The 13,542-nt window shown below is 42.6% G+C and overlaps 1 protein-coding gene across 2 annotated transcripts in view; it reads right to left on the bottom strand.

The window, feature by feature from the left end:
- The window catches only part of USP4 (ubiquitin specific peptidase 4), a 32,406-nt gene that overhangs the window by 6,235 nt on the left and 12,629 nt on the right, over nucleotides 1-13,542 (bottom strand). For both annotated transcript variants that reach the window (XM_069865552.1, XM_069865550.1), the window contains 7 exons: nucleotides 13,219-13,377; nucleotides 12,307-12,531; nucleotides 11,939-12,022; nucleotides 11,085-11,179; nucleotides 1,794-1,985; nucleotides 1,144-1,232; nucleotides 48-263 (listed from right to left, as the gene is read on the bottom strand). In XM_069865552.1, coding sequence (XP_069721653.1) covers nucleotides 48-263; nucleotides 1,144-1,232; nucleotides 1,794-1,985; nucleotides 11,085-11,179; nucleotides 11,939-12,022; nucleotides 12,307-12,531; nucleotides 13,219-13,377 — 1,060 coding nt within the window. The remainder of the gene's footprint in view (nucleotides 1-47; nucleotides 264-1,143; nucleotides 1,233-1,793; nucleotides 1,986-11,084; nucleotides 11,180-11,938; nucleotides 12,023-12,306; nucleotides 12,532-13,218; nucleotides 13,378-13,542) is intronic.

Here is a 13,542-nt window from a genome sequence, read left to right on the forward strand (position 1 = left end):
AAGCTGTAAGGAGAAGGAAGAAAAAAAGGTGGCAAGACAATAATCACCATTTAGTTTTAAGATTTTCCCTTCTACAATGGAGTTTATCTCGGAGGTCCCAGAGGAATTCACAAGGCTAAAAGTGAAATACTGCTTCTTGCAAGGCTGCAGGTCTCTTGCTGACTCGATCTGCATACAGCCCTCGGAGTGGCAGGCATCAGCTTCTACCATCTTCTCCCTGCCTTCCTGTCCACCATCCTGATGCTCCATCTCTTCAATGTCACCTGGCAAAATTTAAAACAAGCACATTAAGGAGATGCAGGGAATGTTCAGGTTGACACCTCACACTGACAGCTGTTTGCACAAGCCTGTTATGACATACACCCCATTACTTAGGAAGTAATGAAAGACACAGAATAAGAAGTCTGCACTTGCCAATCACTACATCCTAAGTTGTATTTCTTCCTTTAGTAGATGCCAGACAATGTGCTGGGTTTTATACCCCAGTATTGGACACAATGCAGAGTGCTCAGGTTGTGGCAGTTAACAAATCATACCTTCTAGAGTACACCCTAATAAACACCTTGAGAGAAGATGAGCAAGGACACCGTTGGGTATCTTTACAGATGTCTCCAGAAAAGTTATTTCCATTCTTTGGAAAAATGGGCAGATTTTTTTCCCCATTTAACTTGCTCCAGCTCTTATTCTCACAGCAGTACAAGTGAATCACTTCATAACAAAAAGGGAAACACACATTTGCCATCAGTGTTAAAAGCTTCCTTGAAAGCATCTAACTTAGGAGACCTTGTGATTCCAGGTCCATGAACAGATAATACCATTTCCACTTCATTCCTCCACAGTTTGGTTTTGTGCCCTGACAGGCTAGTTTTTATCACTTTTCAAAGGGCATTAGGAAAGGAGTTGCCTCTGGAGGGAGGCACCTGAACACCTAACAGGCAAACAAGGACCTTTTTCTGCTGCTGTTCACTGGCATCTGATCTTATTGGGAAGGAAAACTGCCTACAAGAGTTTTCCCCACGCTGTGCAGAAGTTCTACGCAATAGTATGGCTTAATCATTGTGAAAAAGCAACCTGCTAGAGCTTAGGCCAAACACAGAGCACAAACCAAATGCTAATAAAAAGCTTTAAGTGCTGAAACTTTACCTTCAACTACACCGTTGGAGCCATTGCAGTTTCCTTTGTCTGGGCAGGGGGTACAGTATTCTTGTGCCAAGGGGAGTTTCACGTAGCGGCTAAAGAGAGGGAATGTGTTTGTCACACAATCATACTGAAGCTGTACCTCAGAACAACAGTGTCCCTCTCCAGCACCAGTCCTTGCTGTCCAATCCCACTCATGCAAGCAGGAACCCATCCTGTACAGCACCGTTTACAGGCCAAGGGCTCTCAGAATGAGTCAAACAACAACTCAGGAAGTCTGTTCTCACTCCTTGTTCCAAATTTTGCTGGCAGTAGACAGGGAAAGGCAAAAATAAGTTACACTGGCCCCATCTGAGTGTCCTGAAAACATGGCCTGAGCTCTGTTCCTCATCCGTTTTGGAACATCAAGCAGACTGCTTCCCTTGTGACTGCCACCAGCGTTATCTTACAGCCTGCTTTCAGAGAGCCCAAAAAAACCCTGAAATATCCCTGGGGCCTCTCAGCACTAACACAATGCAAATCCTGGGTTATATGCCACACACAAATGCAGGAAAACTCATCCTGTTAACAAGGGTGCAGTAATCCTATTACAGTGTATTTGAATAAGTGACCACTAGAACTTTGCATGGGATTCAAAAGGTACAGACATGACTTACCTGATCTGCTCCAAAACCACGCTGTACAAGTGATCCACAGTGAGCTTGTGTTTCGGCACAGATATTAATAGTGGCTGACCAAAGAGTATGGTCCCTGAAGTACTGCTGGATTGCCTCATTGTCTTTTCCCGAAAGTAAACACAGAGAGTAACACACTCCGAGCCATCCCCACTTGGCTTGCAAACTTCATATCTGTTCAAAAGACAGGTATTTCCAAGGGTTATTTCCAGTGCCAACAGCACAGCAGGTAGAACCAATGAACTCAGTCCAACAAGTCTTTCCGCGAGGTCCTCCTGAGAAGGACAAAAAGGGTTGTACCCCGTCTTCATGCTACAGAGCGGTCTCCTGAACACTTCCCGTGGTTCACAACGATGCAGGGTTGTACCCACCACTGACTCAATTACCACTTTCCCTCTGTCTTTATTCCCTATTCACATTCCTATAGCTGCTCACCTCTCAAAACGTTACTCTGAAAATTACACGTTGCTTCAACCAGATCACTGCATCAGTGACAAATACTAAATCCACTTTGAAATCCTTCAGACAATGCTTGTTCCCTCTGGAGGGAAAAACCCTCTTATTATCTTGCACCTTGCATTCTCCCAGCCTCTCATACAGTTAATGCCCGAGTTCACATCACTAAGCAGCCGACGTTTCAGAAAACCAAGAGTTTGGAAATATCTGCTTCACAGAAAACCCCAAGCACAGTAAACACAAGAAAAACATTCTGGAAGAAAATAAATAGCTCTACAGAACAGCGAGAAAGCCAAGACGCAGCTTGTGCTACTGGATGAAACAGCGAATGAGATATTCACAGGTGCCGGTCAAAAGAAATCATGTGGTCCATGCTATGACATTGTTTGCTCATGATACAGATTTCAGGACCATTTATTACAAAAGATCCGTTTCCAGGAATGCCACCTCACACTGCTCTAATTCGGTGAGTCAACTGTCCCAGACCTATCTCAAAACCGAAAGAAACAATTCATTAAATATGTCACTACACGTAACAACCAAGACCACAAATACATATCTGAATGTTCCAACTGTTAACAGCTTCAGACAAGCTAACTCCCCTTCTCTGAAAAACTCAGAACAGATTTTTTATTCCTGTGTCCAATATGCCCTTGTAGAACAGAGAGGAGAACAAATTTCAGAGTTATAGTTCTGTTCCATCCTATTCAAACAAAAAGGGATTCTAGCTTTGGGCCTGCACTGAGTCAGTAGAGTACATGAATTTATATCCTTCCAGAGAATCCCAGCCCATCAAGAACATCAGAGATCAGAGTCAGGCTAAGACAGACCAGCACAATTGGCTGTGGAGGTTTTCTATGCTGTCAAAGCTATTAAGCTGGACACAAGCACTGGATACAGTTTGCACTTCCTAAAGTTTCCCAAGAAACAGCACCAAAGAGATTAATTATTTTAATCAGCACTGTTAAAATAACAGAAGACCAAACTGAGTCCTAGAACACCACTTATGATTCCTGGAAGACCCTTAGGCTGGACTCCTGTGAAACAACAGTACAGGACACACACAAACTCCTTGACATCCTTGTGACTGTCTCTCACACCTCGTACGCTGCGCTCTGCAAGTAGCAATTAACACAGCCCCCATTTATACTCCACCCTCATGCACCTGAATGAAGCCCTGCCCATGCGACGGAACAGATGGGACAGAAAAAGCTAAGATTACCCACACGCAAGAGTCATCCACCACCAACAGGCAGCACGCTGTACCCCTGCAACACTCTGCAAAAGAGCACCTCGCAAACTTCCCACTAAAACACAACAAACCTGGTTACTCAAGTGTCCCTCAACCCACTCCATCTCAGAACAGCTTTAATATGAAGCAGACCTATCAGAATCAAGATCTGACACTTTCTGAGTCTCCTGAGCAACAGCCACCCCTTTTAATGTAAGCTAAAATACTTCATCTATAGTTTATGGAAGGCTCTAGAGCTGATACAAGGAACTACTGGACAATGCAATGCAATTCCATATCTTACAAACTTAACTGAAATAATTCAACACGAAGACAGCGCTACACCAGGCTACACAAGGGGGTTTAGAAGTCAGAGTTATTAGCTCAGCTGCAACCACACTGCTGGATGTTGGTTGGCTGCTTTTATAATCCATGACAACACTGGAAAGTGTCTGAAAACTCCTAAGCAACAGAGTAGGACTTAAGCAGCTTCCATCAGCATCATGAAGGTTTCAGAGCTCTGGTTGTATTTCAGGAAGGATGCAGCGAGCAGTGAAGTAGTAACTTCTGTTCCCTTGCAAACTAAAGGTAAGCAAGTGCACAGGAGCATTAAAAGCTACAGAAAGAGGAGTCAGAGCTATGTGAAAGGGCACTGGAAGCATAAAATACTCCGAGCTAAACACCAGGCTAATATGTATGTTGTATGCTACTGAAACATTCCCCCCCAGGTGCTGGGATATATGATAGTTCCAGCTATGTTGATCACAAGTCAGTCTATAGCAACAACCAAGAAAAGAAGTTGTGTAAGAGAACAGAGAAGGGCAGAAAAAAGCCAGTGCAGAAGCTGACAAACAGATCCGTCTGAACAGGATTGCTACTGCACACCAACCCAGAGATGCTGCTGCGAAATTACAACAGGTTCAAAAGCCGCCAATAAGAGTGAACAGAGGATTGAAAAAAACATGTGTGAAAGTGCTGCATGTATTCTCATCCCTTCTAGGAAGTGGAAATACTCCTAGACTGTTTACTTTCTCCCATAATACCAGAACATTTACAAACAAGTAAACTAGGAGGCAAGAAACTGCAAATGTAACTTCCGACAACGGTAGTTTGCCCTGTAGAAGCAGGGGAGCAAGATTAAAACTGATGAGGACATTCACAACTAGTAAGAATTCCAGAAAACTTAAAAAAAAAACAAAGCTAATTTTGGAAAGGGCGCAAACCCTCATTTCAAACAAGAAAACATCAATTTCAGAAAGCAAGAACAAACTTCCTAAATCAGTCAAGCTCAAGTCATCTCAAACATTTCATATAAAACTACCTGACCACCTGGTTTGCTGACCTAACTCACTCAGTTCAGCAATCGTCGTAGCCCCAGTCATGCCAACACAACTAACATTTTGGCAGCCAGTGATTATTTTTCAAGGCCATGAACTCATCTAAACTGAATACACAGCATGTTGTGAAAAGGCAGAAAACACTGTGTGTATGGCAAACCACACAGATCTTATTCAAACATGCACTCTTTCATAGGTTAAAGGTGACCTGCAAATCAATTTGTGAAACTTCTATCAATGCAAACAATACACGTGAAATTAAATGCCCCATTAGCCAGGCTAAGAGAACAGGGGTATCTATTTTATTCATCGAAACAGTTTTTTCTTCTTAGGCCTTAAGAACTAAGAAGAAATACTCAGAGTGATACCCTTGAAATGGACTATGGGGTTTGTTTTCAAGCAGTACTTACCTGACCCCTTGTAGGCCGGCTCCAAGCTCCAGCAGGATCCCTGGGTGATGTGACATCACCAGCATGGTGCATGCGTGGGTGTTACAATGGAGCGGGAGCCGGAGGTCCTAGCGGGGCTGGACTTCACAGAACCTAAGAGAAAGAAATAGTAAGCATTTCGGTGATGTGCCGAATGCTGTTCTCTGCTTAGCCTGGAGAATGAGAGCATTCGGCACAAACACTGAAGTAATGCTGACAAATTGATTTGCAGACCACCTTTATGTAAGGGACTTTCTGACCATTTGCCACAGGTCTCCCTGTCCATTTGCAGGAACAACATGCCTTGACAGAAACATTTACAATGCTGAGAGAAGCCAGCTTACTCCCACTGTTCTTTGGCTGTGCTGCCCCTGCATGTTGTGCTGGTGATCCTGCTTCAAGTCTTCTATCAAACTCTCTTTCTGCAAGCATCCTACCTGTGTTCTGTGATGCTAAATATAAACACTTCCTGCATCAGGACCACACCGTTCCCAAGCCTGTCATGGTGAGAAAGAGATGGGTGCAAAGCCTCAAGAAAGAACAGGCTTGGAGAATTCTAGCCCCAAATTCTCCTCCTCTTTCAGGTGACCTTTGTCTTTTTGTGTAAAAGGAGACAGGTTCATTTTGGGATGCACCTGAAAGCCACTTAAAATTACTTAAGTATCAAGAAGCCTAGTAACAACAGGTAAGGCAATACGCTACAAGAACACATGTGCCCAAAATTAAGCAGCAATAAAAAAAACAAAAACCAAAAAACTATCTTAGCTATCCAGGGCAGTTTTGGTTTGTTTTTTTTCCTCAATTACTGTCCATTCAACTTGAATTCTAAATGGATTCCAGTTCTTGCCTCCTCTCCCCCCAAGATTCATTATCACCCACCGCTTTAGTGGGACACAAAAATTCTCAAGGCCTGTCTCAAGGTGTCCAAGGTGCCCTGCAAAAAATCACAGAAAGCTGAACACGGTCTTGCCTCATCTCCCTACAGCGGAAACAGGAAGAAAAAACAAAACACAACTTTTCTGACCACTGAAATCGCCTTTGCAAGCTCAACACCCTATACATGCCACATACTGCATGTTTCACAACTGTTCTACGGTACACTGCAGACTACAAAACCTTTGTCCTGTGTCAACCACAGATAAGAAAAACAAAGCACATTCCAGCTGCACTACTCCTACCTGCAAGGCATTGGGCGAGCTCCAGCTCAGTGATACAACTAAAGCATTTCAGAAGACTCAATATACTGCTCAGTACCCAACCAATACAGAGGCCTAAATCAAAAGCTGAGACTTGACATTGGTGTCAAAAGCAAGACGACAGCACACAAGAAAAAAAATATTTTGGTTTTTTTTTTAAATCGTGTCCCGGCTGGGGCACAGATCTTCTGCAGTATCAGATCCTTTTCCAAGTTTCAAATTGAGACAGTTGCTGGCCAGTGAGCACACAACAGTCCAAAATCAGAACTCTGTTGAAACAATGGGGCCATCGTTGTCACATGCAGACCCAGCCCTGACAACTGCTTTCAGGAAAGCAAACCTGGAGAAAGGCTGCAAGAGAATGACCACTTGTATTTAAATTTTTCAGTCCTGAGACCTTAAAGTGATGCCAAGAAAGGTACAGAAGGCAAGAAGCACCAATTTAAGTTAATAGAAGACTCTAAAGCTTCAGAACCATTGAACCAACGGATTTCTGTTACACAAGAGAGTCACCCAGGTGATCACAGGGTGGAAGATCCGCTGGACTCTGAGAAAAGTCCTGTTTAGAGGGACAGAAGGAGAGTAAGGAACAAAGATTTGATGGCACCTGCCTGGGGGCCTTGTAGCCTGTCACTACACACTCATTCTTTGCATTCTTAGACTCTAGCAAACAACGACGGAACAATAATACAACATTGGTTTGATTCTGCCAGTGTATTGGAGAAGTAGTTTTCAAATAAGGAAACTGTTACACGATTAAAAATATGATTTAAACACCGGCACAAGGCATGGAAGGCTGCTGTCTTCCTCACAGCTTCTCTCAAAATCCTCTTAGTGTGGCTATCAGGAAGGAACAAATGAAAAGACTCCCATATTAAATGACTGTGGAGCAAAATCCTTCATGAAAACACTTCAAATATCAGTAGGAACCACTGAGCAGTCTGCAATTTTAAAATATAACTGTGGGAATGCACATGAGAAAGTTATTTCTAAATATGCTGTACTGATTTAACTCTATTTTGAACTGCTTGCTTCTCTGCACTTCATTTTCTAACCAGTGAAAGACGCTTTGTGTCTAATTTCAATTACTTCAAACAAGTAATGAGACCCACACGTTACAGTTTGCCAACAGGGAAGTCTTGCCACTGGACGTTATTGGAAAATTATAACAGATGCTCAGTATATAAAAGGGATTGGATGAATAAAACGTGAACTAGGAAAGAGTTCAAGTATGACAGACAGTGAATATCAAGCTAATTTAAATATAAGAGATGTTTCAATTCTATAAACAACGAATGGTTCTCAGCCATATCACAGGTTCCATATTATATGTCAACTTTAAACACATCCAGGTTAACATTTAGTAGCCAAGGATATGCCCTGCAAAAGGAACCATGACCACCAGATACCCTTCTCCAGTCTGGTGTTCTCACCTGAGAGCTGGCTTATCTCTCATCAACCTTTGCTGTAGTGAGCACAGTATCCTAACATGATGCAGCTTTCCTAATTGACTTGTAATGTAAGTAATGCTATTAAAAACCTCATCTTCTCTGTAACTTCTGTCCTCCCAGAACAGAAGCTGATATGTTTTAGTCTTACTACACAAGACAACTTTCAAATCAACCTCAGGAAAAATTTCTCAAGACATGGTGGGCACGCTGCTTCCTGAGGGTTTCTGCCTTCCAAACAAATCAATTGCTATCTTGTCAGCCCAGCTTAACACTTCAGAAAGTCTCACTTGTGGCAATATCCAGCATAAGAGCAGTGCAAATAAATTTTCGATGGGTTAGCATGATTTATTGAAACTGGTTGTTATTTATTTCAAATTGTGAATTTTGGGTGAAAATATTGTCAGTGTAGAACATTACACAGTTAAATTTCCTAATAAAAGGCAGCTGTTCCCCTTCATTTATCGATACAAAGACAGTTTTCTCTCAGGAACAGAAGAGACACATTACTCCGCGTCACTAGCAATACACCCCACAGCTACATCACCAGGCAGCACTAGACAATCTTTCCCAAGCTGAACACTTTGTGGGCTATGCAGGCACACAAAGCCATCCTTCAAGTCACAAAAGTCTTTTCTTGTCACTTCCCTAAAGAATCAGCCTTAGTTTAAAACTTCAAGAACAAAATGCTTTTTAGTGGGCACTCAAGTCTGCTTCGCTGACTTTGAGGAAATAAAAAAAAAATTAAAAAAATCATCCTTTCCGCAAGAAGCAGGAGGTAGAGATGCAGCTCCATGGCTACAAGCACCTTCCCCAATGGAAAACAACTTTTGAAGCCAGCAGGACACAGTCACATTTCTTAGGAAGTGATGTACCTTTTTAGCAGTGATGTCCCAAGTCCAAACAGACAATACTGCTCCTCCAAAAGCAACTCAGAACGTTCTCAGTCCTAAGTTTAGGAAGCCAGAAAAAAAAACCTCATACAAGAGAGTTTCAAACTTACTGAAGAGTTTTACTTCACTGACATCTCCAGGATTGCTCAGACCATGGGCTAAATACGAAGAAAAATCAAGAACGATAATTTCTTAGAAAGAGCCTAGAAACGCATAACACATGGAGAGACAAAAATAGATGAATAAATGCCTTCAGCATCTCCTTAACATTGTCAGTTTGCAAGAGCCCAAACCAAAATCCTAACACTGCTAGTATTAAATCCAGTGACAATTTTCCAAGTTCCTGCCAGTGCCACTACACTCAGAGCCTGCTCGGCTCAGGCTCCACAAAAAAGGGTAAAAATCTATGAACAATCACTCAAACCTGCAGTTCAGAAACCTGGAGCTGAAGACCCACCCTGATCATTCCCATTTGTACCGATCCTAACACAAAACTGATGTACTGTCAATGCCTCCCTTTACATCCGCTTCAGCAGATATAAGACCTTAATAGACAGAAACAGAGTGGAATTTGAGAACCTTCACATTTCCTACTACCATTTCTAAAATGACTTAATTAAATCTCAGAACACCTAAGAGCAGACTTTTACCAGATCAGGTAAGCAGATTGTTCACAATAATAGTGACAACGCATTTGCCTTTAAATAAAAAGTTTTGCTCTTATGAACAAATGTTTCTCTGTTGTGTTTTTAAGACAAGACTCCCTTTCAATAAAAAAAAGGCCAGGTTTTAGCTGTGGGTTAGAATATTACTTTATAGATCTCTTTCCTGGCAGCACCATTCATAAAATGGAGTTCCTATGAGCAGCTTTTCTCCTAATCCTTGCCCTGGTGCCTGGCTGCCTCACAGTGCTGAAAAGACCTTAGAAGCTTTACATGGAAAAACAGGATTAGCAAAACTTCCTCCTGCTACCTCTCCTCTTCCTTCTAGAGTTATTTTTAACCCGGGTCAGTTCACTCCCTCTATGACTCACAGCATCACCTCATTTACAGCTGGGTCTGCACATAAAAGGAAGTGGTGACTGCAAAGGAAAATACCCAGTGGAGCGAATGCTTCCCCCCATCCCAGAGCTAACTCATTTTTTTTTTCTGTGGAGGGACATGCAATGTGTTACCCCTGCAGGAGAGTGGGGTATTTTTGTAATTCCCATGGTAACATCACGCTTCTTGTTTTTTCAATGATTTACTGGCTTTGGAGACAGACTTACTTACAACTTAACACTTCACAAAACAGATTTCACAGAAGACAAACGTCCTTCACACACATCCTAACTGGCCACAACACGACAAGAACTTCCAGAATAACTCGGGCATTACACTTCAGCAACGAGGTCCCAAGAGAGAGCACCCAGCAGAGTCACCGTGGTCCATGCAGCAGAAGGCACACTCTGTACCAGTGCAGGAGGGCACACCAGTGCAACAACTGTATGGAAGCAACACCCTCGCACTGGAATATTCTCACACAAGCAAGGGTGGACTTGTGAGAAGGGCTAGATTTGACCTTACAAGCCCCAGGTTCAGTTCTGAGGCTTAAAGTCCATTTTGCACATCAGGTGAAACACTTTTCATTTCACAGCTGCAACAGAGGGACATGACTTCTGCTCCCCTCAGACTTCAGGGATGACTAGAGACATCTCAGCCACCACACATATGCAGAACATCAAGCACAACCAAATCCTCAGCTTCCCTGAAGGCCCTCACAACTACAGTCAAGACGCAAATAGTGCAAGTGACAGCCAAGAATTTACCAAGACCCTCCAGTCACGGTTACCCAAGTGCTGTAACAACGATGATGAGTGCTAGGAGAGGCAGAGTACAACAGCTCAGGCTTCACGCTATCCTAATACAACAGCTTCAAGGCTTTTGGCTGATGAAGCACAGTAAACCTGATCTTACCTAAAAATGTCAGTGAAAGTGTAATCCAAACAGATTACTGCCCCTGAAATACGCTTGTGGAAAGTTCCAAACTGCAGAACACAGACCGAAAAGTTCATTACTGCCCAGGGCTATAACTTCCTTTGTGTTAGGAAAACACCTACTGAACACTGCACATGCTGATCTGCTGCTAGGAAAAGCACCGCATTACTGCTAAGTCACGCAAAAAGTCAACAGGAAGGATTAGGTTTTGAAGGGGAAAACAAAAAAGAATCAGGTTTTATATCCTGAAACCAAAGCGAATGTTTCATTGCATTCTTCGCATCAAGACATCTTCCCACTTTACTCACACAAAGATGTCGTCTTTTGGCATGATATGATTTAAACCTTCATCCATTTGGAAGATTTTGTGGAATCGATGATTATACACGTCTGTCACCACCATCTAGAACAGCAAGTGATATTTGCAAAGAGATTATAATAAAAGCTTACATAAATTCAGGCAAACTAACTTTAAATTCAAACTACCGTTTATTTCTGTTTGTTCTTTATCACAGTTTTCAGCACAGCAACACCAGCGCTGTTATCTACAGAGCACCCAGCAGATAATCAGCTTTATTCATGAAGATGCATCAGGAAAAACTAAGCAAATAACAGGCTGATTTTACAGAGGTGCTGAGGAGATGCAATTCCAGCTGCACGTCAGCCTGGTGAAAACAGCAGCATAGATCCCAGCATCAAAGTGGCAACAGGCTTAAGATTTCAGGCACAGATCACTCACATCTATAATTAACTGAAATCAATTGATGTGCTACATTGGCATCATGAAAATACCCCAGAAAACCATTCCCTCTGGGAAAGCTCACCTGATCCCTTTGTTATTAAAAGGATGCCCAAGAAGAGGTGGACCCAAAACAGACACTGAACACCTCTCAGTGCTAAGAAACTATATTATCAGAAATGTTGGGGGTAGGGGCTAGCTTTCTGCCCCTTGTCTTAAACCCCCTTACTGCAATGGAAGTATCAGAACAAACACAGGTTGTTTCATGCATCTTTTTACTCTGCTATCAAAGAGTAGCATGCAAACTTGTTAGGGTTTTGCCATTATTTCATTAAGCTCAGCTTTTCACCCTTCTAAAAGCTCAGCCACCAAAATGCTTCAACCAAACGTTTATCAAAATCACTGTGTTGTATTTATCCTTACATTTTCTGCAGGAACACCAGAGAGCTTGGAGAGCGATTCACACAGATCCGAGATGGCCCCCATCATCGGCACCACAAGCCGGTACTAGAAACAAAGATATCACACTTACACCAGGCAAAACAAACCCATGCAAGGCAGAGAGCAAGAAAACAGAAACAAAACCTTGGATTTATCACAGTTCTCCTGCGATTAAGGTCACAGCTACACACTCTTTTAAGGTCTTCTGGATCTCAGCTCTACCTTACAAAGCAAAGATTCGGAGGGATTTTGGACGTCAATGTCCTTTAGGTTATTTGAAAAGTTTCAACTTTAAAACCTAAGAGAAAGACCCAGATTACAAAGAAATTTGTGCCTTCAACATGTCTCACCTGGACAGGCCTGCGCTGTGGGTCTGCATGTACCAGGGTAACTTCCATGAGACGATCTCTCCTCAAGGGCAGTGGAAGGGTTAAGTAACAGAAGGGATCAAAGGTCACTGAAACCTTGGAGCATTTGGGACAAACAAGGGTGGATTTGAAAAGACCATGAAAAATATCCACAATGATGGAATCATTCCTCAGCCTGTGATTCTCCCAGGCCTCCTTTGCCACCTCCTATAAAAAGGAAAAAATATATATTAGAAGTTATTTCTCACCAACACTTCCATTGCACAGCAGGAACCGGGATCAAAGAAAACTCAGAAACTTTATACTGGCAGGTAAATTTAACAAAAAGGGGGACCCTGCTCTTCAGGACAGATCTGTTAAGGAGATACACTCCACCCTCCTCCGTGAGGAATGGACTGCTGCCCCCTGCCTTTGAAAGACAACTGCAGTTAGAGCTTCTGAGAAACCAGTAGTGCCTTTCCTTCTAGGAAAATGATGGTACATGTCTCACAAAGAAAGCACAAAAGGAGACAAATTGCAATCTCTTGAAGACTTTCACAGTACAATTTATAAACTCCTCACTTAAGGGCATCCAATAACACCCCTTTGTCTCATCAATACAACCAGAGGCTCTTCTTAGCATCACACTTTTCGTTCATAGAACAATACAATATTCTATATAAACATCAACTGAAATAAGTGTCATAGATACACACATGGCAATGCTACTGTCAGTAACCAGGACGCTGAGATGGGAACATAAAGCATGACAAGGCTCTCCCCCTGTAGACATACTACTTTGTAGAGACGATGTTTGTGTGGCCTGTGAGCAGGAAGGCCAGGAAGCGTCACAAAATCCAATTAAATTCCCTCGGAAGCACCACCAGCCCTATCCTCAAGTAAAGGGCACCATACCGAATCAGGTCTGCCATTGGCATCCTTCAGTTCCAAGTAGGGCTTCTTCTTCACTCTGTTCAAATCCTCATGCAAGCCATCTAGAAGAAAAGCCAAGAGCTCCTGCGAATCTTGCTGCTGGTATCCTGAAAACTGAGGAGCAAATCGGCCAACCTGCGTCTGAAGCACAAAGGTAAGAGTTGAGCATTACATGTACATTTTGTACTTTAGTTTCTCTTTCAGAAATCTACAGTTCCCACGATGCAGACTTGCTATAAGGCAGCACCTTGAAGCAGGGGGACTGCATGACTGAAAATGCTTGCAGAAAATACTTATGAACTAACA

Source organism: Phaenicophaeus curvirostris, chromosome 11 (genome assembly GCF_032191515.1).
Source record: "Phaenicophaeus curvirostris isolate KB17595 chromosome 11, BPBGC_Pcur_1.0, whole genome shotgun sequence".
NCBI classification, from domain to species: Eukaryota; Metazoa; Chordata; class Aves; order Cuculiformes; family Cuculidae; genus Phaenicophaeus; species Phaenicophaeus curvirostris.